The sequence below is a fragment of the Pyrus communis genome, chromosome 4 (genome assembly GCF_041283825.1).
Source record: "Pyrus communis isolate YQ-2024b chromosome 4, ASM4128382v1, whole genome shotgun sequence".
NCBI lineage: Eukaryota > Viridiplantae > Streptophyta > Magnoliopsida > Rosales > Rosaceae > Pyrus > Pyrus communis.
Window position 1 is genome coordinate 15,975,302 of NC_142568.1, and position 24,699 is coordinate 16,000,000.

Here is a 24,699-nt window from a genome sequence, read left to right on the forward strand (position 1 = left end):
ACCCTCTTTTGGTTAACAAATGGAGTTTTATTAATAAGTAATGCTAGAGAGACCAAAATTTTAAACTAAATTTGCAAACCAAATGATATGTCACTATTTAGAAATAAGCACGTTAATCAATGTTTAAATAACAATCATCAACAACCGCATCATTTGATTTGCAAATTTAGTTTAAAAAATTTGATGCCTCTAGCATTAGTCTTTTCTTAATAGTAGTTTAGATTAATAACTACCAATTACTATTGTTCATATCAAATAGAAATGTATCATATCCGTTCCCATAAAGGTCATAACCGTAAAAATTAGTTATATTTATCTCTATTTATTAATGAAACCCTCTTTGTCAACAAAAAAATAGTGAAAAAACTACTTAGTCTTCTATCACACAAAAAAAATGATGGACAATAATGTAATTTCACAAGTCCAAATTTTGTTGTTTTTTATCGAAGCCTCACAGGTAATGTTAGAATACTTCCAATATTAAAAAAAAAACAAAAAAAAAATCTCCCATTCCCCCCACATTCTCTCTCTCCCTCTCTCTCCCTCTCTCCTTCCCATTTTCTAAAAAAATGTGTTCATACACACAAAATGTGCAGGCAAATGCTAGTAATTACTAAATTAATCATCGGGTATTGCCCATAACAATACAACTAAGTAACAAAGTCTCATTAATTAACGAGTTATCTATTTCATCAATAAATAATATTTTTTCTTATAATTAATGAAACAAATGTTTGATTACATGATGTCAAGCAACATTAACAAAAAATTATGAATGAAAGTAAAATATTATCAACCTAAGCATAAAACATCGACATCCAAAACCAAAAACTACGATTAAAAAAAAATAAAAATAGTCTATAACCAAACAATATTGAAATATAGGCATAGCTTTTAGTTTTGGATGCGGGTGTTATGATTAAATTCTTGATTTGATAGTATTTTATTTTTACTATAATTAAAGAAAGAACAACATATTAGATAATTGCATCTTCTGTCCTGAAACACGATCTTTAAACCCTAAATCAAGAATCTGGTATTGGGAAACCATGAACTCGCAACTTAATACAAAGAATGATGTAAAATCCTTGATGTGTTAACATTAAGTTTCGACATTGTGGGAAATAAAAAAAAAAAAAATTCTAACCATCTAGAACAAAAAACAAAGAAAAATCTTTTGTCTTCGGCACCCATATTTGGTCTTTATTTCTCCTCTCTCTCTCTCCTCTTCTTATTACTCATGTTTTTATGCAAAAATTGTCGCCATCAAAGTAGTCGTTGGGATAATCACTGTTTTTTGGGCTCACATCCGTATCCAAACACAAAGGTTTTGGCTCCACTTGTCACTTCGATATGGGTTTGAAGCGCATGAAAGCTCTTACGTTGTGCCGGGTTTTCGTTTAGTCCGTAAGGTACTATGGTTTTAGTTGGTACGAAAATATGGCTATCTTCGGGATACATACTGGTAGTACTGTTTCGTCCCTTTAGTTTGATTTTGTTTAATAGTTTTCAGAAAACTCACTGGGAGTTTGATGGTTTTGGTTTTCCTGCTTACGAGTGTTCTTTCATTTTAGTTTTTTCTTGGTGTGCTGGATCTCTTTCATATCTACGTGTGAAATGGTGAAGATGCTTGATTTGCTGAGTTTACTTAAGTTGGTGTTCTGGAGCCATAGTGGTGATTAAGTGATGTTCGATCCATGGTATATCATACTGCATGTCTCAACACGATTTAAGAGTTTTTTTGTTCTCACATAATCGTTGTAGGATATAAGAAAAGAAAACAAAAGAAATACATCGTTTGATTGATTGAATGAACTTTTAAAGATTCCTAATCGATCGAGTTCCTTCATTCCAAACACTACATATGTTTGTTAAGGAATCGATATGATCATTAATTTACTATGTGTGGCTCTCAACTCAAAGAAGAAAGTGTTGTCTTACCAGTCCATCTCCCCTTTTAGAATTTAGTGGTGGGCGTGGCTAACGGTCTTTGTTTGAGGGACCTCCCGGCCACTCCCCACAAACACCCATAAATCAATCATCCCACCCAACGAAAAAAGTGGCATTGCTTTTTTTTATATATAATGTTCAACGTTGTGGTGCACATTCAATATTTTTTTCAACTTTTGTTATGGTTCACGTAACAAAAGATAAGGCTCTCTCGTATCTCTGTTGCATTTTAAAATGGATAGGGTGACATAGAGCAAGTATGATTGTTGAGCTTTATATGTGGATTAATCTGTTTCAATACCATGAAGAAAATTAGGATTCCATCATAAAATAAATGGATAATATGGGAAATACTCCAACTTATTTATAAGTTCTTGCATGGTTTGCTCCCTCACTAATGTGGGACTTCGTCTTTACATTCTCACAAAACTAGTGACTAATTAAGCCCATTTTATTGAGGCTTGTTTCAGTTATTCTCACGTGGTCGGTATGTGTATAATTCACATCTTGCTCATCTTGTGATTGATCCTATGAAGCAGTACAATATCGCTATCATAGATAGCTTTAGTGGGCAAAATAAATAATACATGTACATTATTATTGTAGCGTCTTATACCAACAATACAACGACATGTGTAAATTTTACACTACACAACGTCGTATCATTGACACAAAACGTCATAATAATTGTGTATAGATGCCATCCAAGTCCATCTTCCTAATGGGATCACATTTGATGAAACAAATATTGTATAATTGCATTTGTCCCACATATGCAATAATGTGCGATAATGGCTTCATGGTCCATTAACTGCAAAAAGCAAATAGTCACAAGCAAACACAGTTTCCTCATATGCTTACCACATAAAACTATATTTCAATTTTATAGTGTTATTAAGTACAGAATCATCTACATTTTTTTTAATCTAGGGTGCAAAGTTTTGTTACTCCGATCCAATTATCACACAGCTCATCTACACCTTTACTTTTTTTATTTATTTGTGTTTCCCTTGGCTTTTTCTCAGCCCTTTTTTTGGAGTCAAATTCAAAGACGCAAGCAAATAGAATACATGCAATAATGTAAGGTTCATATTAAGTACATCCCACCTAGTCTGATAAGGACTTACGTAGTACAAGTTTATCAAGAAAAATAAAAGGAAAACTAATGAAAAATGGTTTGAAAACTATGAATTTTAACGATAAGAACAAAACAAAGGGTAAAATGAATAGTACCATGATTGACTTTTTAGTGTAAAAATATTATTTTTTTATTAAAATAAACAGTACCGTGAGGTTTTCGTTAAAATTCGTAAAAATAAATTCTAATATTGCTAATCTTTTCAATATGAATAAAGTAGAATGGGCACTATTACATCGAGTCGCTTGACAAGATAGTTGTGGTGGCCGGTGGCGAAGCACAGAGGTGCAAGGAGGAGGTACGACTGCACCTTCAGTTATCAAATCAAATTAGTCAAGGGTGTGCGTTTATAGGCTCATGCTAAAGTTTCAATCAACTCGTGTCAATAGAAGCGAATACAATAAAAAATATTCTATTGTATAGATGTATAGATTTTTGAGAGATACATATTTATATTCGGATTTGGATCCTTTCCGGATCCCCTTCTTGGGGATTCCGGGAATCAAGGTACAAAAACCGTTCATCAAAGATCGTGAAGCCACAATTAAATTTTTTTTACGCAAAACGAGATTACTTTACTTTTAAAAATATAAAAAGAATTTAATTGTGGGCGCACGATCTTTGATGAACGGTCTTTATGCCTTGATCCACGGGATCCCCAAGGAGGGGATCCGAAGAGGATCCAAATCCCTTATATTCGCTCCTAAGACCCACATTTTCGCCCTTCTGTTAGGCTATTGCTTCTCTGCTGCGGCACCGCTACATTTTGCTTCTCTGCTGCGGCAGTTCTGCGTGTTGCCCTTTTTTTTAACACCCAGATCAAAACAACGTCATTTTGAACCTTGGAAACAAAATGAAACGGCAATTCCCCGCTCCCATCACCGTTCTATCTCCTTCCAATTGTTCAATTCAGTTTCCTCAATTTGTCATTTTTGATTGATTAGTTGGAAACATATGTTTCACACACCCATGAATCTTCCAAAGGAATTGGTGAAGATCGGGAGGCGTGGAAGTTACAAATTAGTGTATAAGCTTCCTCTATTGAATTTGGTGTTACCAATTGCAACCACTTCTGTGGATTGAGCATTTTTTGCTATGAATACTATCAAAACACCACTGTGTAACGAAATAGGAGATCAATAGTTGAGTAATAGTTTGATTGTTTACTTCAAGAGAGATGGTTTTGCATTTATTCATAATGAGCCTATTATACGACATTTTTATGATGTTAAATCTCTCCAGCAACAGTTGTAACTTGTTTGTATTGATAAATTATAAACGACAATAATATTGTCTACTATCTAAAAAGATTTAGTTGTCTACATTTTTTTTGAACCTTGCACCCTTTAAAATTATGTACCTTCTCTCGTCAATTTCTGGCTTCACCAATGGTTGTGGGATGCGAGTAACTAGTTGGCTAGCACAATACAATCGATCAACTGACCACTCATGTCGCCAAGATTTGTTTTATGTTATTTGTATAATTAAATGTCCTTGTACCAAACATTTTTGTGCGTTATAACTTATCAAATTATGAATCAAAACTTTTGTTTACATAACGATATATTTAAACTAAAGGGTGAAAGAATAAATTAGTATCGAAATTGTGATTCAATTGATTCGAACTTAAAATATCTCAGATATAAGTGATTCAATATTTTCACGTAACGAACAGCCCTGAGTAGAACTTATGATTCACAAAACGTAACATGGAAATATGATAAGAGCACATAGTTTTACATGATCTATGAGTATGAGCAGATTCCTGGAAAATATGGAAAAGTATAAGTGCAGTCTCATCAGGACAAACACTTTATAGGCAAGCACCGACTCAAAAGTTTAAGGACAAGGATTGTCTACCCTTCCACCTTTGATGCCTTTTTGTGCCCTCATTTTGGGTGATCATGGTTAAACCATGTCAACATTTTATATTATTTTTTATAAAGATAATACGACAAAAAATGAATAGTAATATAAAATATTGACGTAACTTAACCGTGATCATACAAACAGAAGGGCACGGAATGACATGAGGGCAGACAATTCTTGTCCAGAGTTTAATGGGAACACACGACACAGACCATAAAAACCCTAGAAAAATTGTTGAGGGCACAAACAAAGGGGAATGAAACTGGATCTTCAATAATTTCCACTTTAAATTAAAAAATTAAATGGTTTCTTTTATTTAATCATGAAAATGCAGAATAATGGCCACATATGTCTGTGACTCTGTATAAAAGCCAGCCTCAGATATCACCTACTGTATAATTCAGGTGCCTTCTGTTTGTGAGAGTACAGTGGAAGTGTGCGTGGAACAATGGAACTTACCTGGCAAGAGTCGAGTTCCTTCTTCCACGCACGTACGAGGAAAATGTGGAACATGGGACCGCCTGGCTCTTTTAGTGATTAATTTAATTATTTTTAAAAGCAAATATGTTCTTGTTACTTAACATTACAATCTAGTGTTAATCATCTTTACTTGTAAGTAAGAAGTCTTAGATTCGATTTTTGCCAAAGGTAAATTTGAACCACATTATTGCTAGCTCATTGTAAAGATTAGTCCATTCCCCCCATCCTTTTATTATAGATAACATCGTTTGTTAAAAAAAAAAAAAAAAAAAAAAAAAGTAGGTTCATTTCACTTGTATGTTTGAGTTTCTGAGTTTTCAAAATTTGACTTCAATTTGGAATCAATACAAATCAAGTCAAATCTTTATAAAATGATATGATTTTGAAACTATATCATTTCATTTCTTCAACATGATTAGCAAACAGTTTTTAGATTTAGTTTCTAAAATAAACGAAGAAGAAAAAACTTAATACAACACCATAATTATCAAACGATTTCTTAACAAGAGTACGAAGGAAGTTGAAGTGGAATATCATGATGTTTGTTGGTAGAAACCTTATGAGCATCTCCACTAGTTGGTAGAGGGCAATAGCAATTGGAGAGCAACGACAATAAAGTTGCCTCACTATTCACCCTAAACAGTAAATATTTTTGTGCGAGTCCATTCGTTTGAAAGGAGGAAGGACAAGGGCAAAGGTGATTACTATTCACAAACATTTTTTTTTTTATTGTTTTCTTCATCATATCTCCACATATCATTATTGTCGTAATTTTATATGTGTAATTTGTAAGTGTGTTGAACTATGTAAGATTTTTAAAGTGTGAATTTGTAAGTTTTAAATTTTTTACATAATTTTTTATAGTTAATTAATCCTAACTGTTGAACTGAACAATTTTTTGAAATTAAAGGTGATGAGTCTATTTTATACTATATATTTTACCCTATTCTTAGTATTATTTAATTGGTTATTTTGTGAGAAGTTTGATATTTTGAATTATATTTCCAATGTAGGACATTCGACTTTCTCTGGAGCAAAACATGATGAAACAGAAGAAGTTTGGAGTGATTCAAATTGGTGGACGTTCATGTGTCTCTCAACTTATTCATGTCAAAGTTTCATAATTTTCTACCCAACGGTTCATTTATGGCGATGAAATAAAGGAGTGGCACGCAATACTGTCAAAGTGACGTTTTGGGTTTATTTGGGCTTTTTGACATCTTTTGGGTTCAAGGCCTTCTGTAATTATGTTCGGGAGATCTTAACCTTTAATTCAAGTCATTTTGGGCCTGTTTTGGAGTCGTAGAAGTCCAAAACGTGGCTGATTTGTGGCAGAGCAAATTTCCCAAAGTCAGAATAGGAATGCATTTCCTAGTTATCTTATTTTATTATGTTTCCTAGCTTTTAGAAGAAATTTTCTCAAGGATTTTAATTATGTAGTAATATAAATAAGACTTTTTAGCTATTAGGGTTTTTTAGGGGGGAGAGAGAGGAGAAGAATGCATAATATTTTGGAGAACTTTGCTAGGCTTTGACGATTTGTATTTCAAGGTGTTTTCTATCCTTATTTTTAATAATATTTTGTTTTATAATTGTTCTTAACTAATTTCCATCTGCTAGGGCGAGACCACGAGTCTTAGCAAGAATATGTAGTTTCTTTTTAATTTTCTTATGATATTATGCATGCAGATTTGAATTATTAATCACCGGTTTAAACTATCTAATTATCTTAATACTTAGCTACCATTAGGATCTTTAGAAAAGTAATTTGATGCAATTTTGGAAGGAGGTCGGTCCCTGAAATTCACGAATGCTTCTTGTGGTTAATATGTGCAAGTTCACTTAAGATGAATATCATGTCTTAAGAGTTGTATGGTTTTACAAAAGGTTTCACAAAGCTTAATGAGTCATGCATGTTTAGATTTGATTTGAATACCACAGACGGGTTGCATGTTTGATATACGCTCTATGTTGGGGGTCCAAGTAGGCATACTTTAAGAAAACCTAACCTTCAAAATATGCATTTGTAATTCATAAGTAATTGGAAGAATTACATAAGCTTGTTAAGGTGACAGCGGAACCCTATGCTTTTACAATTTAATTTTCAAAAATTGTTTTCTTTTAGTTTATTTTATTTTGTCACTTTATTTAATTATTTTCTATTAAATTCGTTTTTATTATTTAAAATCACAAAATCAATTTTTTCCAAAACTTTGTTTTAAGTAATTAATTAAGATTTGGTTTGATACAAATTACTCATTCAATCCCTGTGGAGAACAACCTTACTTGAGTTGCTATATTACAATTACCTTGTACTCTTGCAAGTATTTAAAGTGTTTTTATCCTTACTTTTGCAGTAGTAAAAATCCATATCAAAAGGCTTACAAAGAGCCATGTGGGTGGGGAAGTGGGAGAGCTGGTGAACATTTCATGGAGTGTAACAGACAACAGCAACTCTAGGCCTCACGTGGGGGGTAGGGATGGGCAACAGTTATGGCGGGTGGGTAATCACAGTTATTTACCCATAACCGTTTATATTCATACTCGCATAACCATTTACCCGTTGGGTAATTGCATAAACGGTTATACTCATACCCATAACCGTTTATAAACGGTTAACCATACCCATAACCGTATAGCCATTTAACCATAACCGTTTACCCATTTAATTATAACCATTAACCCATTTACCCGTTTATCTTTTTTTTTTTTTTTAATTACCCATTTACCCCTTTTTCACCCATCTACATTTTTTTAACAAATTGAAAATTACAAAAGAAAAATTTGTCATAATTTTCGTTTTCTGGCAATTAAACACCATTATAGGTACATTAGCATGCATTTCCCTATTTTAGACGATTAGACATAATAAACATGTAACATGTATGGGATACATAGAAAAGTATTGGATACAAAACACATAATATGTATGGGTCAATGAAGACATAATAATGAGTAGATTCCAGTTTGACGTTTTGAATGGGCTTACAGAGGTCTCAAAATCGAGTAAAGGCAAGTTTGCGACTTAGTAGCATGTCTACGAATGACGAATCACACTTGTTGTCTCATGCATCCTCAGCTGGTCTGGATGTAACAACTATAGTTCCAGCTTCCTTCAATTGTGATATGCGGCCAATGCTATTGATATGTGACCAAAAAATAGGAATAGAAGCCGAATCAAGTTCACTCGAAGCACATCAGGAAGACAACCCTGAAAAATAAAGATTGGATGAGCTTTTGTGACATAAATTGAGGAACTATAGCAAGTAGCTGGAAGATTGGTGGAGATGAGAGAGAGGGCAGCGATGAGGGAGAGATGAGCAGGGGACGGGCCGTTTGAGACTCTTAGTCCAGTGGAGAGATTGAAAATTTAGGGTTTTTATATTTATTTTTTTATTAAATTTTACATATATTAAATTAAATGGGTAAATGGATACTTGTTATAACCGCGGGTAATACTCATAACCGATGGATATCCGTTATAACCGCGGGTAATGTTCATAACCGTCCATTTAAATTTCACGGATAAACAGTTATACCCATAACCGTTTGTTCATCTAAACGGTTACCCATAACCGTAACCGTTAACTTTAAATAAACAGGTAATCGCGGTTACCAAAATACATGGGTATTTTGCCCATCTCTAATAGGGGGCCCTCACTGTCTAGCTGGGCTTCAAATAGGGCGCAAGCCCTTGCAGCTGCCTTCAACCCAATTGGCTCTCATTTTGTAGACTAATGAAGGAGATTTTTGGCGTGAAAGGCAACTCAACCCGTTTGTTCTTGCAATTGGATGACTGGAGGAGTTGTGGAGCATTTAAGTTGCAACGTCAGCAACGTCGGCGGCCTATATGTGTCGTCGGCAACGACAAGTAACATGTGAAGTGGAAACCTGAAAAGGAAGAGGCATATGCAGATCAAGGCCGTTCCCATGATATTCCGACACGTGTTGCAGATCCAAACGAAAAAAATACATAAAACAAACAAAAAAAAATTAATAAAAAAAACTTAGGAAAAAGAAATATTTATAAAATAATTCTGTGTAATAATTAAAAAACCACAATAATTGAGGCAACTCGTACAGGCTATAATAAGACGTTGAAAACGAGGTGTGAAGATTTCGGGAGGATTGGTGGCATTTGGGATCCTACTCGACTCCACACATACGAAAAGTGCAGAGCTTTTTACATGGAAAAGCAACATCTTACTAACAAGTTGAAACCATCTTTTGGTTTTTGAGAGTTTGTTGGAATCAAATCTTTATAGGTATCATCATCCATGATGTATTGGATTAGAAACAAAGCGCTTAGTTGGACTAATAGCAATCTGCCAACTTGTCATCTTAATTTTATACTTAATTTTAATGTTAATTTTGTTGTTTACATCACTAAGTATCACGATTAGTGGTATTTATCCTTATTCGTTAGTAGGATGGCTTATGTTCACTCTCGTGAACAATGAGTTTAAACTAAATTATTATGATTGATATATTATGTGTTCAAATCCCCTACTATTTAGTGTGAATATATTATTGTATTAAAAAAATTAAAGATGAAGCACGACAATTTATTCTATTTATTTGTTATTTTTACTTTTTGAACTGTTTTCGGAAGAATTACATGTGAGGAACAAGAGGTGCTTTTCAAACAACGAATAGGCAACGGAAGTTGGTAATTATGTTGATGCGACTACAAATTGGTTTGATACAACTTGAGTTATGAACGTATTTTAGGTCAAAGTAGGAGGCTAGAAAGGTGTTGTGACATGAAGAGAATGTGAAAGAGCAATATTAGCAGTGCCTTGACCTTGAGTATGCCCTATGCATAGCTAGGGTTGATTCTATTTCAACTATATGTTTTGAGAATTGTTATTAGCACTTCAAAAATCTCATTTAGCATTCCAAACTTTCTATAATTAGAAAGAAAAAATATACTTGTGAATAATGTATACTGAGATTTTTGGAGTGCTAATAACGGTTTCCTATGTTTTACTCATCACAAATTCTAGTATCTACCATCTGGTGTCAATGAATATGCAATTAGGGGAAGAATGTCCCTTGATCAAAAGGAATCTCCATGATCAAAAGGAATCTCTATGGGCCCATCTAACATAATAGAAAATATAAACATCGTTGGAATTGTTCAACCGATCTAATGTTGGAGCAATATTAGAAAATATGAAAATAACATAAAAATTCCAATAATAATAATTATAAAGAAAATAACAACATCAATAGTATACAAGATTAATATAAACAACTACAGATAAAGTTAGAAAAACTAACAAACTTGAAGATTGAGGCTTGCATAAATGCAATGTGTGCTTGTAGTTCGGTAGGCGTCCATCTCCCAAGATTCAACAATCTATAATCCGAAGTCAAAGAACTTCAATATTCGGACTCTGGTGAACTTTGTATATTCTATACTCTCAAGATACGAGTCGGAATTTGACTCACAAAGCATGAGAGAAACAAAGTGGGGAAACCCTATTTCTCAAGAATAAAAATTAATTCTAATTTTCTATATCTAATACCAATGGTTTCATGGGTTTAAATAGAATCCAATTTCTACTTATTAAAGAGATGTAACTTTTCATCTATAAGTATACATCACTTATCAAGGGAATACACCTAAACAACATAACCTTTCTAAGAAATTGGTTAACAATATTTTTCATTCAATTATTAAATATTTCATATTATAATATATAATTTCCAACACCTAGCTCTGGGATTAGTTGATGGGATTGTATGTTCGGATTGACCAAACTTGCCACCGGGCTTAGAACGCGGTTGGGTTAGGGTAATTTGTCATTGGAAGTCTTAACGAACCATTTCTGGTATTGTTCATTTTTAACGTTAATAATATTTTTACTCTAAAAAATCACTTCCGATACTATTCACTTACAACAACTTTTTGTCCCTTTGGTTAAAACTCAAAGTTTTGAAGTCTTTTTCATTAGTTTTTCCTTTCGTCAATCAAGTTCAGCTTATACTCCTCTTAACAAAGAAAATTTCGAGTGTAACATGTGTACACAATCATTTACTTATCATCTACCTATCTTTCTCATTACTGAAATTATGTGATCAATGGAGGAGCAAGAATTGTGGTCCAGGAGGGGGCCAACACGCTTTTCTTATTTTTAAAAATTTAAGCATATCTTGCTTCAACTAACTTTCGTTTAGGTTTTGAATGATGAGTATCCACAAATCTTGGACCTAAACTTGCGATATTACGCCCACAAAATAAGTGAGGGAGTCATAAATTTTGGAATGTGATTTCCATACTTCTTTTTCTCCTTCTACACTATATTCATTCTAACTATTAAATTGAATGTGTAAGAATGAGAAAAAAAATATGTGTAAAAATCATCTTTCTAAATAATATAATAATAAAAAAATTGTGTAAAACCATAGAGAAAGCTTCAAGGAATAAAACAAGGGTAAAAAATGAACCCCAAGTCTCTCAACCTCCTCTTTCTCGCTAGCCTCCTCAAAGCTCCATGGTTGCCAGCCTCCTGAACTCCACCAGAGCCTTGAGCCTACGAAAAAAAACTCAAAGCACAGCATGGTATTAATTTTTTGAACTTGAATAAAAAAAAGGTCAGGATAGGCCTGCAACCATTGTAGTCCTTTCATTGCTCCGCCAGTGCATGTAATGAGAGAAATATATACATGATTATATACGAACAATGATAGGGAAGTTTTTCTACTTTCCAACCTATCATCCATGCATAACTTATATCTCAAGTTTTGATCCAATCTGTCTGTGTTGCACCCCTATTTCTAAACTACACTTTTAGAGTTTGGACTGGATCAAGTCACTAAATGTTTGTGATGGGCCAAGTTAACTTGATTGGGTTTCTTCACAATAAGACCCATATGCTATTGAGCAACAATGTTGACTTAATTTCCGCAGTGTTTGGACTGCTAACTTGATGATATTTGACTAAATTCTAGTATCCATCCTTACATAAATTAATCCTATTATCTTATTCCTAAGTACAGCTTGTAACAAAGTCGTTTTCTTTTTATCCGTAACACCTACGTTTAAACAAAGCATATTTTAAAGCCATTATTTTGTCACAATGTCACAAGACAAAATCTCAAACCTCTCCAGATCACCTATAAAACGAAGCCAATTTTAACATGCCCAAATCCTCCCCTCCATCTCCCACCACTCTACCTCTCATCTGCCCACCATGGACGACGGCGGGCAGCACCATGGATTCAAACTCAGCCCTGAAATCATCGGCCTAATTGGCGTTGCAGCCGGAGCCATAATCGTCGCGACGTACCAATGCCTTGTCAACCACATTTGTTGCAGCCAAATGCGCGTAGAAAACAACATACAACAAGAACAAACACAAAATGAACATGAACAGCGTCTTCAAGGGCATCACATCAACCAAAACCTCAGATCAACAACTGCACGCAGCGTTAACTCGCCCTCCTACGATCAGTTGATCCCGGTTTTCAAGTACACCAAGGAATGCAGAGAAGGAACCTGTGCCGTTTGTTTGTGTGAATTTACCGACGGTGAGAACATCCGTGTACTGCCGGAATGTGTGCACTTGTTTCATGTGGGGTGCATTGACATGTGGCTCAGCTCCCACTCTAACTGCCCTCTTTGTCGAACTGATATTATTCCTAGACCAGCACCGCAGCATGTTGTTCCTCCTCCGCAAGATGTTGCGACTCCTCTGCAGAATACTTTGCCTTCACCACAACATGTTGTGATATTGATGCCAAATTTCGGCGCGGTTCATAATATGAGTACTTGATCTTTGGAGTCATGGATTGATGGCTTTTATTTTTGAGTTGCTTAAACTACTTTTGTTTAAAAGAGTGTATCTAGTTAGACTTGCTCAAATTAGCGGGTGTTTTGGTGAATGAAGAAAAATGGAGGAGGTTTCATATTAGTGTGATGATTTTGCCACTCCAATTTAACTTCTGACGCTCTAACTTGAGTATCTTATAATTATTATACACTCGTAATGGCGAAACCTAAAAATGGGAGTCATTTTCTTCTCTTATCGCGATGGACTATAGGATTGTTGTAAAAGTCGTCCTGCCAGTTGCACGACGAATTCTAGTTGCTCTCTTAATCAATCCAACCTGCCAAAGTTGCACAGCGAAAGGCAATTACCAGTTGTTCTATAGGTAGTCAACTTCAAGTTTTGTTTCTTGTTCATCCGTACCATACTTAGTGGAGCTCTGGCCCAACTTTGTATGGGCTGGTTTAATCCAGTCTGCTCTGTATCCATCACAGAGGACCCAAGTACAGACAAGATCCCTTATTAATAGGACCAAGAAAAAGCTGGTGTAAAAAAATACCAACTTCAAGGTTTGTGATGTTGTTGAGTTTATACTTTGGTTTACAGCTTGCTTTTGATAAGGGTGATACTAATCTTAGTATTGAGATGGTTCCTAAGGTTATTGTTATGTTGTTGAAGCAAACGTTGATAATTTCCATCCTTTGGACACAATTATGCATAGCTATATTTTAATGATAAGACAATTGAGGATAAGTGAGTTGAAACACATTTACAGAGAGAGAAGAATGTTGTGACGGATCATTTGGCTAACTGAAGTTTTAATATGGATGTTAGTGTTCTTGTATTTGATGAGCCCCATGTTTGGATTAGACCAGCTCGCATAAATGATGCTGCTAGAGTCCCTTAGGCTCAGTTTGTGTATGCTGATATTTTATAGTTTGCTATTTGAGTTGTATTCCTCATTCTTCCTAAAGAAAAGATATACCAACTTATTGAATATCTATCCATAAATTTTTCAGTGTGGTTGTAACTCTGCTATGGATGCTTCTAATTTATCCATAGTAGCCCGTATGACATATCACTGCATTTGAATTATTTTTGACACCCCAAAATAGTGATAACACATGCCTCAATTACTGTTTTACAAAAGAAAAGTTGGAATGAGAGGAGTGCATGATTACTAATTTGGATTGCCAACAATAGTTCTCTACCACATAAATATAACAAAATTATATGTATCTTGAATGTGAGATGTTCATTTCAACTTTTTGAAAAGTACACTATCTAGTATACATTGTTACTTAATAAATAATTAGTGACATGAGAGAATGACTAATAAGTCATATCTCACCATGATCATACTAACTGTGGTAAAATATGGATCCATCATCAAAATTACTTGAAACTTGTCCTCAAACCCCACACACGTTCCCATCAATAATTGCTCTTCACAAACCCAAAGAAAACTCCACCACAACACCTCAAACAAACAAAAACACAAATAGAACCCCAAAACCTCACCTCTCTCTCTCTCTCTCTCTCTCTCTCTCTCTCTCTCATCATGGACAGCGCACTCCCCGTTTTAAACAAACCACCGCCACCTTTCCTCATGGACAGCGCACCCACCTTTCTAAACAAACCACCGCCACCGCCACCTTTCCTCATGGACAGCGCACCCACCTTTCTAAACAAACCACCGCCACCTTTCCCAGCACCGCCTCGGAGCGTTGACTTCTCCGCCCTTGAATTTATCCTCGGCCTCATCGCGGTCATCACCATCCCTGCTCTCGTCTACGCCTTCTTCTTCGCCATCAAGTTCCCTCCAAACCCTTTTCGCCGGCGACCCCACCGGACCTCCACCACCGCCCCCGGCCCCACCCAAACTGAACCCAACACCCAAAACAAAAACCACGTAATTTCGGAGCTCAAGTACCAGAAGGAAGCCCACGTTAAGGAAATCGGAACTGAGTGCCCTGTGTGCCTGTCTCTGTTTGCCGACGGCGAAGAGGTCCGGCAGCTCTGCGTCTGCAAACACTCTTTCCACTCTCTGTGCATAAACATGTGGCTTAAGGATCACTCCAACTGCCCCATTTGTCGAGCTTCAGTCGCCGTTGATCGGAGTAATGGTGATAATCGGACGGTGGCTGCTGGAGTAAGAGGCAGTGATGATCTGCAACAAGGTTTGCCTGATGCTTCTGCCATGGTTTGACAATTAATTCTTTCTGGGATTTTGGTGGCTTAATTCTTTTTCTCTTTTTCTTTTCCGAAGTTTTTCAAAAACTCGCCGACAGAAGTTGTAAACTTGTATCTGTAGTGAGAATTAGGGTTTGAGATAAATGCCAGGAACTAGTAGTTAATCTATGATTTCTATAATTTGAAGACCATCTGAAATTTGAATTTTCATATATTTCTGCGTAGCTGGTGGATATCACATATATATATATATATATATATATAATATTTGGGGGTTAAAGATTGAAACTTGAAACTCTATACTGTTCGTGTTTTTGATCTGTACACACCAGATGATGTTGCATTTAAATTTTAATTTTCATTTAGTTTTTTTAATGTAATCACAGTCTAACACATACAAATATAATTGATTAAAATCACTGAAAGAAAATTAAAACACTGAAGAGGATTTTTGCTTATTGATGGAGAACATTTTGGCATTTTGCTACTGTTTTGAACTTCTTTAGTGTAGGTTTAAAAAAAAAGTATGACTTTTAAGAGATTTTTAAGATTTAACCAAAGTTTATTTATTTATTTATTTATTTGCTTGGTGAGTATTGACAAAGAGTGTAGTGGAGTGGTTGAGTCATAAAAGTTTTCTTTAAACCAGTATGAGTTCATACTACACATAATGGTGTTATTGTTCTTCGAAATTTAATTAAAAATTATAAACAACCAATTTTTTTTGGGTCAAAAACAACCAAATTAACAAACGTTTTATTGGACCATATTGCTTACATTGATAAATTACAATATTATATAGCAAGAAGTTGCCAAGAATCTACCTTTGGAGAGTTGTCAACAACCCATTTGATGTTGATGTTTCATAAATGGGTGAGTGATAAATTTTTAAAACTAAATTTGTAAATTAAATGATGTGATTATAGATGATTAAATTTAATTAAATGTTGGTTAACGTGCTTGTTTTTTATAGTTGACACACATTTGATTTGCAATTTGGTTTAAAATGAGAGAAGGATACACTTACCTCTAGTTGTACCATTATTTGTATCATTATTTTAATAGAGGTAGGGTTCGTCAACGTATGTGGATTCCATCTTTATTAGAGAGATCGTACAAATAATGGTACATCTAAATAATAAGAGTAGCTTTTTTATTAAAAAAAATTAATCTTCCTATTCTTCGTACATAAGTTGCCACATCCCTTCAAATATACATATTCTTTCGGTAATGTTTTTAACAAGGACTTATCCTTCAAAAGGAAGGTGGATGATCATGCAGAACTTCTAATCTTATCTTGAAAGCAGAGATATTTTCACATGCAACCGGAGATATATTCGGCTCATCACACAGTCAATGTTGTGTACAATATTTGTTTTGTGCTCATTTGGACAAAGGAAAAAAAGGTCACCTTTATGGGGATTCCAAATGCATGGTTAAATGAAGGCAAAATTTTCAATGTCACACCAATAAATTGAGTCCTCGTATAATGAGGCCCACTTCGTACCTGTACCCATTCCCATTGTCCTATAATCTTATAGTTGGTGCAATTCACATTTATTTTTATTTTTCACATATTTTCTTAATTTTTTGTCGTCGGATTAAATAAAATGGTGTGATATCTATACATTCTATTTTACTTCTCAAACATCCTTCTAATTTTCGGCCATCAGATCGGATGAATTGAAGAAGATGAACGAATATAAATTAACAAGGGGTGTGTGAGAAGTAATTTGGGGTGTGTGGATAGCACACCCCTAAATGAATTGAAGAACGTCAAATGACAAAATTAACAAAAGCTGTGTAGAAAGTAAAAATAAAGAGGTATTTGTTGAAATTTCCCTCTAAACTTGTAACTGATTGCCAATTTACCCTCTCAACTTTAATTTCTGTCAATTACCCCCCTAAATTTTTGTTTATGGCTAAATTCTCCCCTGCCGTTTAAATTTCTCACATTTTATCCATGATTTATACTTAAAAAAAAAAAAAAAAAAAAGATAAGATAAAGAAACCACCCTTCCCACCCACCCCAAACCTCAAACCACCAGCCACTCCTAATTCCAGATGAAACGCATCCCCCTACCCATTCCCCACCCAACCCACAACCTCAAACGGCAGGTTCCAGATTCCTAATTGTGATCCCCCTTCACCTTCTCTATGCGAATCCACCTTCTCGCAGCCCACCTACCGCCACACCAATAGCTCATTGTTGCCCTCTCTCTCTCTCTCTCTCTCTCTCCCTCGTCCCCCTTGACTATTTTGGAAGCCCACCCACAACCTCCGGCAAGTCCCAAATGCTAATCCCTTCTTTTTGGTTGAATCCCATATGCTAATTCAAAAAGGAAACAAAAATGTTTGGATCCAAATGACTATTTTGACCTCCAAACTAACGGAACCATGGACGAAATGTGTGAGACTTAACGAAAAATGGGAATTTGGCCATAAATACAGGGGAGTAATTGGCTAAAATTAAAATTCAGGGGGTAAATTAACATTAGGTTACAAGTTAAGGGGGGATATCAACAAATAGGCCTAAAAATAAATGTATGGATAACATCATTCTAATCCTATTTGTGTCTTGAAACACAAAGACTTTTCCCCAAGATTGATTCATACAGTCCTTAGTTATATTTATTTTGGAGCATACTTGGCTATTCAAAAGATAAGTAAGAGCTTCTACTCAAAACTTTATGTTTCTAATTTATAGAACTTCGTATTTATGATCAGAACCATTCATGTAATAAATTACTATATAAAGATCATCTCTGAGAAAAAAAGCATAAATTAAAGCTAAGGTCTTTTAGACATTGAACTATATGAAAATTGACAGACATATATGGTAAAAGCATTAAAATCTATTTCAGTTTGTTATAGTTGATTGATTAAACGATCTTAGTTTTAATTCATTTTTTTTGCAGAGATGGTCTTTATAGAGTACTTTTCATTATATAAATGGTTTCGATTATAAGCACTAAGTTCTTTGAATTGAACATGAAGAATTTTGAGTAAGAATTCCTAATCATTCTTGAGTAGCCAAACATTGTATTTTTTCTCTCCCAATCTTAGGAGAATATTGCCAAGCATTGCTTTTTGTTATATGAGTTCTCAGATTAATTTTAAGGTGGATTAAGCTATTAACTTAAATAAATCCCGTTATACCGAAACACAATAATCCCGCAAAATGATTATATTAAATAAAATTGGATGTGTAAAGTTATTAGAGTTTTATACAATTGGATTTGCTGGATTTAGATATTCGACAAAAAGATTAGGTTTTGCAAATGAAAGGGATTCGACATGACGTGAAACCTTTTTCTCATTTTTTTTATTAGTTAATATTTATTTTGTTTTTGCGTAACAGAGATTATTCAAGTTGATATGAAAAAAAAAACATGTGAGGTCCTCAAAATAATAACCTTAAGAGAGCATCTCTGTAATTTAAAAACGATGATAAATTAAAAACTTTAAGGAGTATGGTTGAATTCCTCGTACTAATAATTAAGTTAGAATTAACTTTAATCGTAGTGTTAAATCTGATCTTGAGGCTACTTTGGGTTTCTTAATCAAAAAAATTCTAATTGTCACATATGTTATATACGTATCTTTTTCTATTGGTCATTTTTTTTTTTGTGTTGCAAGCTGAAGCTATAATTATTCAAGAGACGTTACATTAGATAGGTTTCGTTTGGTTATTCGTATAAGTGATCGAATAAGATTAATAATATAGATCTAGTTGTTAGGTGCACTTATGTATTAAATAGTACTCATAGAATTTATCCGGTCTCACTTTTGAAGTTCAATTCACACTCGCTTGGATATCCCTCTAACTCTCGCCGGACACGGTAAATACTCCTCCTCCGCCGCGGCCGATTTTTACTTCGAGCAACGCGAATTCACTGCCCTCGACCGGAATTTCGAAGACGTGACGGAGAACACCGACGACGAAAACAACCACCGGTTGGGGCTTCCGAAACTCCCGAGATTCGCCTACCTCATATCGGGTTCCAAGGGCGATGGCCTCCAGCTGCGGCGGTTTACCACCCAAGGAATTACTATTTACTCCACCTATCTCGAAGCTTCTGATGTTGAGCGGCTCGAGCTGGAGAAGTACGTGTAATCGGAGGGCGTGATTCGGGAGTTTCGGAACGCGATGGTGATCGGGAACGCCAATTTGGTCACCGCCAAGGCCCCACCATGACTGCCTCCACGCTCTACGCCATTGCGATTTTGCTGAAGCGGGCATTGGGATTGGTTTATTAATCTCGGCGCCTCGGATTATCCTGTCATGTGCCAAGACGGTAGCTTTACTATTTGTGGTAAATCTATTTTTTTTTTTTGATTAAGGGTTAATTATGTTTGCTAATTATTATTTGGGTTATCTAGATCTGTTGCATATATTTTCGTTCTTGCCAAGGGAGCTCAATTTCTTGGGGCACACAAGCAATATTGGTTGGAAAGAGTGAGTAAAGCATAATGCTTTTTAAATTTTAACATGTTTGTTTCGAGTTCGAGCGTTGGACGTGGTTTTTATAGTTTCTCACATTGTGCAAATGTTGCAGAAATCAAAGAGCAAGGCCTGTTGTTATTGATCCTGGTTTGTACCACTCTATGAAATCCGGTGTGTTTTGGGCGAAAGAGGGAAGATCAATTCCGGCTTCGTTTCGTTCAAGTTATACATGGGTAGTACCCATTGGGTACTACTCCTTTACACTTAAGCATAGCATACGTTGATTATCTTGTGCTGGCTAGGATAGAAATGTATGATTTCCTATTTTCCAGTTGAGTCTATGAAAGGTAGGACCGAGTGGATTCTGCTAGTACTACTAATGGATGCTTGTGTGTGCTAATACAAAGTATGCATCAACACTTGTTATGCTAGTGGTAGGGTTTGTTAGGTGAATCGGAAGTCATGACATGGAAATGGTTTCACAATGTTCATACCCTAAACAGTAAACCCTATTAATACTGCTTCAAAAAGCCCAAAACAAATTCGGTTCTTTAGTTTTAAGCTTTCTGTACAGCCTCCTTACTGTAATTTTGCATTACATCTTTTACCTTGAGAAGAAAAAGCATAAGGTATCTGGTATTTCTTAGAACTATGTGTTCAATGTGCTTTCTTCAAATAACCAATGCAGCTTTAGCGCCGAGTACCATTTCTAATGAAATTAGATAATTTCTGTGTTTCGCAAGACTGGAGGCATTCGATTATCTCCAACATCAGTATGATATTGGAAAACGTACCATCAGTGTTCCTTTAGATTTTTAACAAGTGTGCTGTCGCAATAGTCATGTTTAACACTTAAGTTGTAACCTTGCGTTTTTATATATTTGGTTTTTGTTACCTTGATTGGGAGTCTGAATGTGCCATTTACTTGATGCAAGCTAACTTATTGTACTTGTTGGGAACTTGTAGTGGGTTGTGGAACTGTAATCTATCTTTGTCAGTTGCACTCTCTGTGGCTGATGGTTTGTTGTACCATTTGATTTTGCACACCTTGAACCTAAAACTTTCTACTTTCAGGATCGACGTGGGTGGTGCGGACGAAGTCATTTCTCGAATTCTGTGTTTGGGGTGGGACAATCTTCCCCGTACTTTCCTCATGTACTACACCAGTTTCTTGTCATCCCCAGAGGGCTACTTCCACACTGTTGCCTGCAGCCATAAGGACTAGCGTGAATCATAACCTGCATTATATAAGGTGGGATAGCCCACCGAAGGCAAATCCAATCAATCTAACGTTGGAACATTACAACGACATGGTCCAAAGCGGAGCTCCTTCTACCAGTACATTTGAAGGGCGTAATGTGTCTTTTTATTTCTTCTCTTTTTGTGTTAAGCTCTGTCCCCCCCCCATGAATCGTTTCTGCCACGATAGGACGTAATGTATCTGTATTACGGACTGTCATACTCTATTGTTGATCTTCAAGCTCCAGACTGCTCAATTCAACAGTAACAACTAAGGATACAAAGACGAAAGTTTTTTTCATCACAAAAAGAGAAGAAATGAAAACAAAACAGACTGATCGGACAGTCGTAGGTTAATCAGAACTTCAACTCACAGCTAAAAACAATTAAATGATTAGTGGCTTCGCCCGGGTTCGAACCGGAGACCTTCAGTGTGTTAGACTGACGTGATAACCAACTACACCACGAAACCTTGATGTTCTAAGGCAGCACCACACACTATAATACTACGAATAAAAATCAAACACAGGCTGGCCCATTTGGATGGGCAATTTCGTCAATTGGTCCCTGGGCTTCCCTTCGGGACCTGGGTTCATCTGGGACTGTTCCTACTTCGTATTCGCGGAAAGCGGGAACTCCAAATATGCTGCAAAAATCCCTCTAGTTTTAGGGTTTGGCGTTCCTTCTTTCGAAAAGCTTCACCTTCCCTCTTCAGGTTAGATATTTCACTATTTTTCCAGTTGATGCCTCCATTTTTTTCATTATCTTTTGAAAATTAACCCCACAAATACATGATCATTGAAATTATTTTTTAAATATTTTTCTCTACTTTTTTTTTATTGATTAACAATATCTGGATTCTCATTGTTCTAGTAAATTTTGAACTTCATCAATTTGCTCACTCTCTATTTTTTTTTATTCAATTACTTTTTGGTCATTCTGAATTGATTTTTTTTGTTTTTTTTTTTTTTTTTTTAATTTTTATGTTGAATTTGCAGGCACTTAGGAATTTGAGGATCACTGCCAAGTGTAGATACTAGAACAATATGGATGATAATTACTCAGGGGATTCTTCTAGTGGATTCTCTCAGAAAGATTCTAGTGCAGCAAGTTCTGTTTCAGCTTCAGTGATGAACAATGCAGCTGCTTCCGAGGGTGCCCGAAGTTCTGTTGAGATGTGAGTCAAGTGGCTTATGCGTTTATTCGCTCTTCGTATCCATATGTTATCATTTGAAAATTTTTGAGTTCTGAAATGCAGCTGGTTGATGGCTGCATCAAGTGGCATTTGTTTCTCAAAAACGTTTTGTTTTTCTTTTCCTTTTCTTTTTGTTCCTGCAGAAATGCACCAAAGAAGAAAAGGGCATCGGCAATAATGGCGGGAGGTCTGCGAGAGTTCAGTTCAAGAGGTCAGTAATTCATACGAACGATTCAGATTTGTGTGTATGTGTCTGTGAAATGAAAGAAGACTATCGTATTCGTTGTAATAGATTACTACTTGTAGGAGATGGGGCTAGTCAACATCTTATTCTCTTCTTCTTTTTCAGTTTGCAACATATTGGAGAGCAAGGGAACAACAACCTTATCTAAGGTATGTTTTCTTTATTTTTCTAGAGTAACTCTGAAGTTTGTTTGGTGAAGGAGCGTTGGGGAAAAAAATTAAGAGATCCCTTACGTAGTAGCTAGTAACTGTTTATAGGATCGTGTATCTATGGTTTTTCATTGCGATAATTGGTATGGCTTCTCGTTGAATTAAATTTTGGAGTTCGTCGTGGTTATGTGAAGGAAAGTTTTCCAGTGCCACCCAATCTTCAGAGTTTTGTAATTTATTTTGGCTTATTTGACCAGTGAGTGGTTGAGTATCAGTATTTATGGTGATGATGTTCAGGTTGCAGATGAGATAATTTCTGAGTTTTCTGGAAATGACTGTGAAACAGCAAAGTGTTCGAAAGAGGTTCGATTCAGAACAATACATGGAACTGATTTTTGAGTTACAATAATCATTACTTTTACCACGATTTTTCTGTCATGAAAATTACTCAAGTATGTTGTGAAAATGATTTTTCAACTTCTCAGTTTGAAAATGTACGACGTCGAGTATATACTGTGTTCAATGTTCTTGAGGCACTGGATATCGTCACAACAGCTAAAAAGGAAATCAAGTGGAAGGGGCGCCCTCCAGACAGAAGTATAATGAATCTGGAAGGGATGAATGTTAGTGAATGTCATTATCTTGATCATGTGATACATCAACATACTATACAATAATGGGATGGAATAATTTGACAATGTTGATTTGGTTTTTGATCCTTTCAGGAAGAGTGTGTCAAATTGGTGAATACGATTGGAAGGAAGACGGCATACTTGAAAGAATTAGAGGATCAAGTAACGAAGTTTTACATACTTTACGTCTGGTTTTCTTCGTTCATGATTTTGCAGTCTTTTGTGTTTTTAGACTCTTATTCAGTCATTGTAGGAATGGTTTAGCTAGTATGACTTGTGTTGGAACATTAGTTGTTAAATTGCAATAACCAGTTGGCGTGATTTCTCGTAAAAAAATCTATAAAGACCAGAAAATATAGAATTTAGCATTGTTTAATTTGCCCCAAAGAAATTACTCTACCGGCTTATGTTCTAATCATCTTTTTTATTTTTGTGGAAATATGTTAAAGATTGCAGATCTCGAAGATTTAATGTTGCACAATAAGCAGTTGCTCAAGAATGGGAACACTCTTCCTGAAGGATTTTCGTTGCCATTTATACTGGTTCAGGTATATGACTTTGTTGTCCTCTGTCTGTTTTGCATGACTATGACTTGTCTAAAGTTTCAAAAAAATCTGTTCCGAGTCCTAATGATCGCACAACTGAAGCATGCATGCGGTTCTCATTCCTTTTGAGTTGAATGTGTAGGAAAGGATAGTATGTTGAAAGGAAGGCATACCCTGTTCCTAATGTTTGTACCATCAATCAACCATCCGTATCCATAGTTCAATTTTGTGTAACGTCTCTAACTTTCTTTAACACATTCAAATCAAGTGCCAGAAGTATTGGTTTTACAAGGATTAGAATCATGGGTTCTAACTTGTATAAATACATAGGGTTCACAAATATAAGCAATGTATTCAACAGCTTGTGTATGTGTATGACCATAATTACAGTTTTCAATTCTTTTCCTTCTCTAGACAAGCTCTCATGCTAGTGTTGAGGTTGAGATTTCCGAAGACATGCGCATGGTGTACTTTGACTTCAATAGGTATCCATACTTTGTGTTGCTTTGGAGACACTTTAAAGTAGTTCTGAATAATCGTTCTCTTACTAGTTAAATTGTCTTTTTGGCAGTACACCCTTCTCCTTGCACGATGATGCAACCATTGTGAAGTTACTGCAGCGTCACCAGCGGCCGGAAAGAACAAATGCTCCTCAAAGTGCTTCAGTTCACTCGTCTCCACGCTCCGGCGCTCTGACCAGACCTTTCCGTTGGAACTCCGAAACAGATATTCCTAATTCAAAATGAACAAATGTTGAGATGGTACCAAACAGAGACACACCTATTACCGGAACTTTGTATAAATCGTTCTGAATGTTTTGAAGGTCTCAACAATTACCTCTGA

At 35.5% G+C, this 24,699-nt stretch overlaps 2 protein-coding genes, 1 non-coding gene and 1 pseudogene across 5 annotated transcripts in view; 3 read left to right on the plus strand and 1 right to left on the minus strand.

The window, feature by feature from the left end:
- The first annotated feature begins 14,699 nt into the window (after positions 1-14,699).
- LOC137723513 (RING-H2 finger protein ATL33-like) lies at positions 14,700-15,617 on the plus strand. The gene has a single exon (XM_068462712.2). The coding sequence runs from the start codon at positions 14,774-14,776 to the stop codon at positions 15,419-15,421; it is 648 nt and encodes a 215-aa protein (XP_068318813.2). The 5' UTR covers positions 14,700-14,773; the 3' UTR covers positions 15,422-15,617.
- Positions 15,618-18,325: 2,708 nt separating this feature from the next.
- LOC137723478 (beta-glucuronosyltransferase GlcAT14C-like) lies at positions 18,326-21,221 on the plus strand (annotated as a pseudogene). The gene is made up of 5 exons (XR_015961181.1): positions 18,326-18,339; positions 19,201-19,703; positions 19,789-19,864; positions 19,965-20,099; positions 20,927-21,221. The product of XR_015961181.1 is annotated as a beta-glucuronosyltransferase GlcAT14C-like (transcript).
- A 66-nt stretch (positions 21,222-21,287) lies between these two features.
- Positions 21,288-24,699, plus strand: part of LOC137722238 (transcription factor-like protein DPB) — a 7,802-nt gene continuing 4,390 nt past the window's right edge. For both annotated transcript variants that reach the window (XR_015961665.1, XM_088692619.1), the window contains exons 1-10: positions 21,288-21,806; positions 22,090-22,268; positions 22,430-22,497; positions 22,636-22,679; positions 22,977-23,042; positions 23,165-23,302; positions 23,405-23,473; positions 23,761-23,859; positions 24,271-24,341; positions 24,428-24,699. The exon at positions 24,428-24,699 is cut by the window's right edge. Coding sequence is in view for 1 of the 2 variants with exons in the window: in XM_088692619.1 (XP_088548745.1) it covers positions 22,138-22,268; positions 22,430-22,497; positions 22,636-22,679; positions 22,977-23,042; positions 23,165-23,302; positions 23,405-23,473; positions 23,761-23,859; positions 24,271-24,341; positions 24,428-24,602 (861 nt within the window). In the remaining variant the exon portion in view is untranslated. The remainder of the gene's footprint in view (positions 21,807-22,089; positions 22,269-22,429; positions 22,498-22,635; positions 22,680-22,976; positions 23,043-23,164; positions 23,303-23,404; positions 23,474-23,760; positions 23,860-24,270; positions 24,342-24,427) is intronic.
- On the minus strand, positions 21,490-21,563 carry TRNAV-AAC (transfer RNA valine (anticodon AAC)). Its single transcript has one exon. It is a non-coding gene; the product is annotated as a tRNA-Val (tRNA).

Excerpts from the sequence above, each read along its gene's own strand:
- LOC137723513 (XM_068462712.2), top strand. The coding sequence starts at position 14,774 with ATGGACAGCGCACTCCCCGTTTTAAACAAACCACCGCCACCTTTCCTC.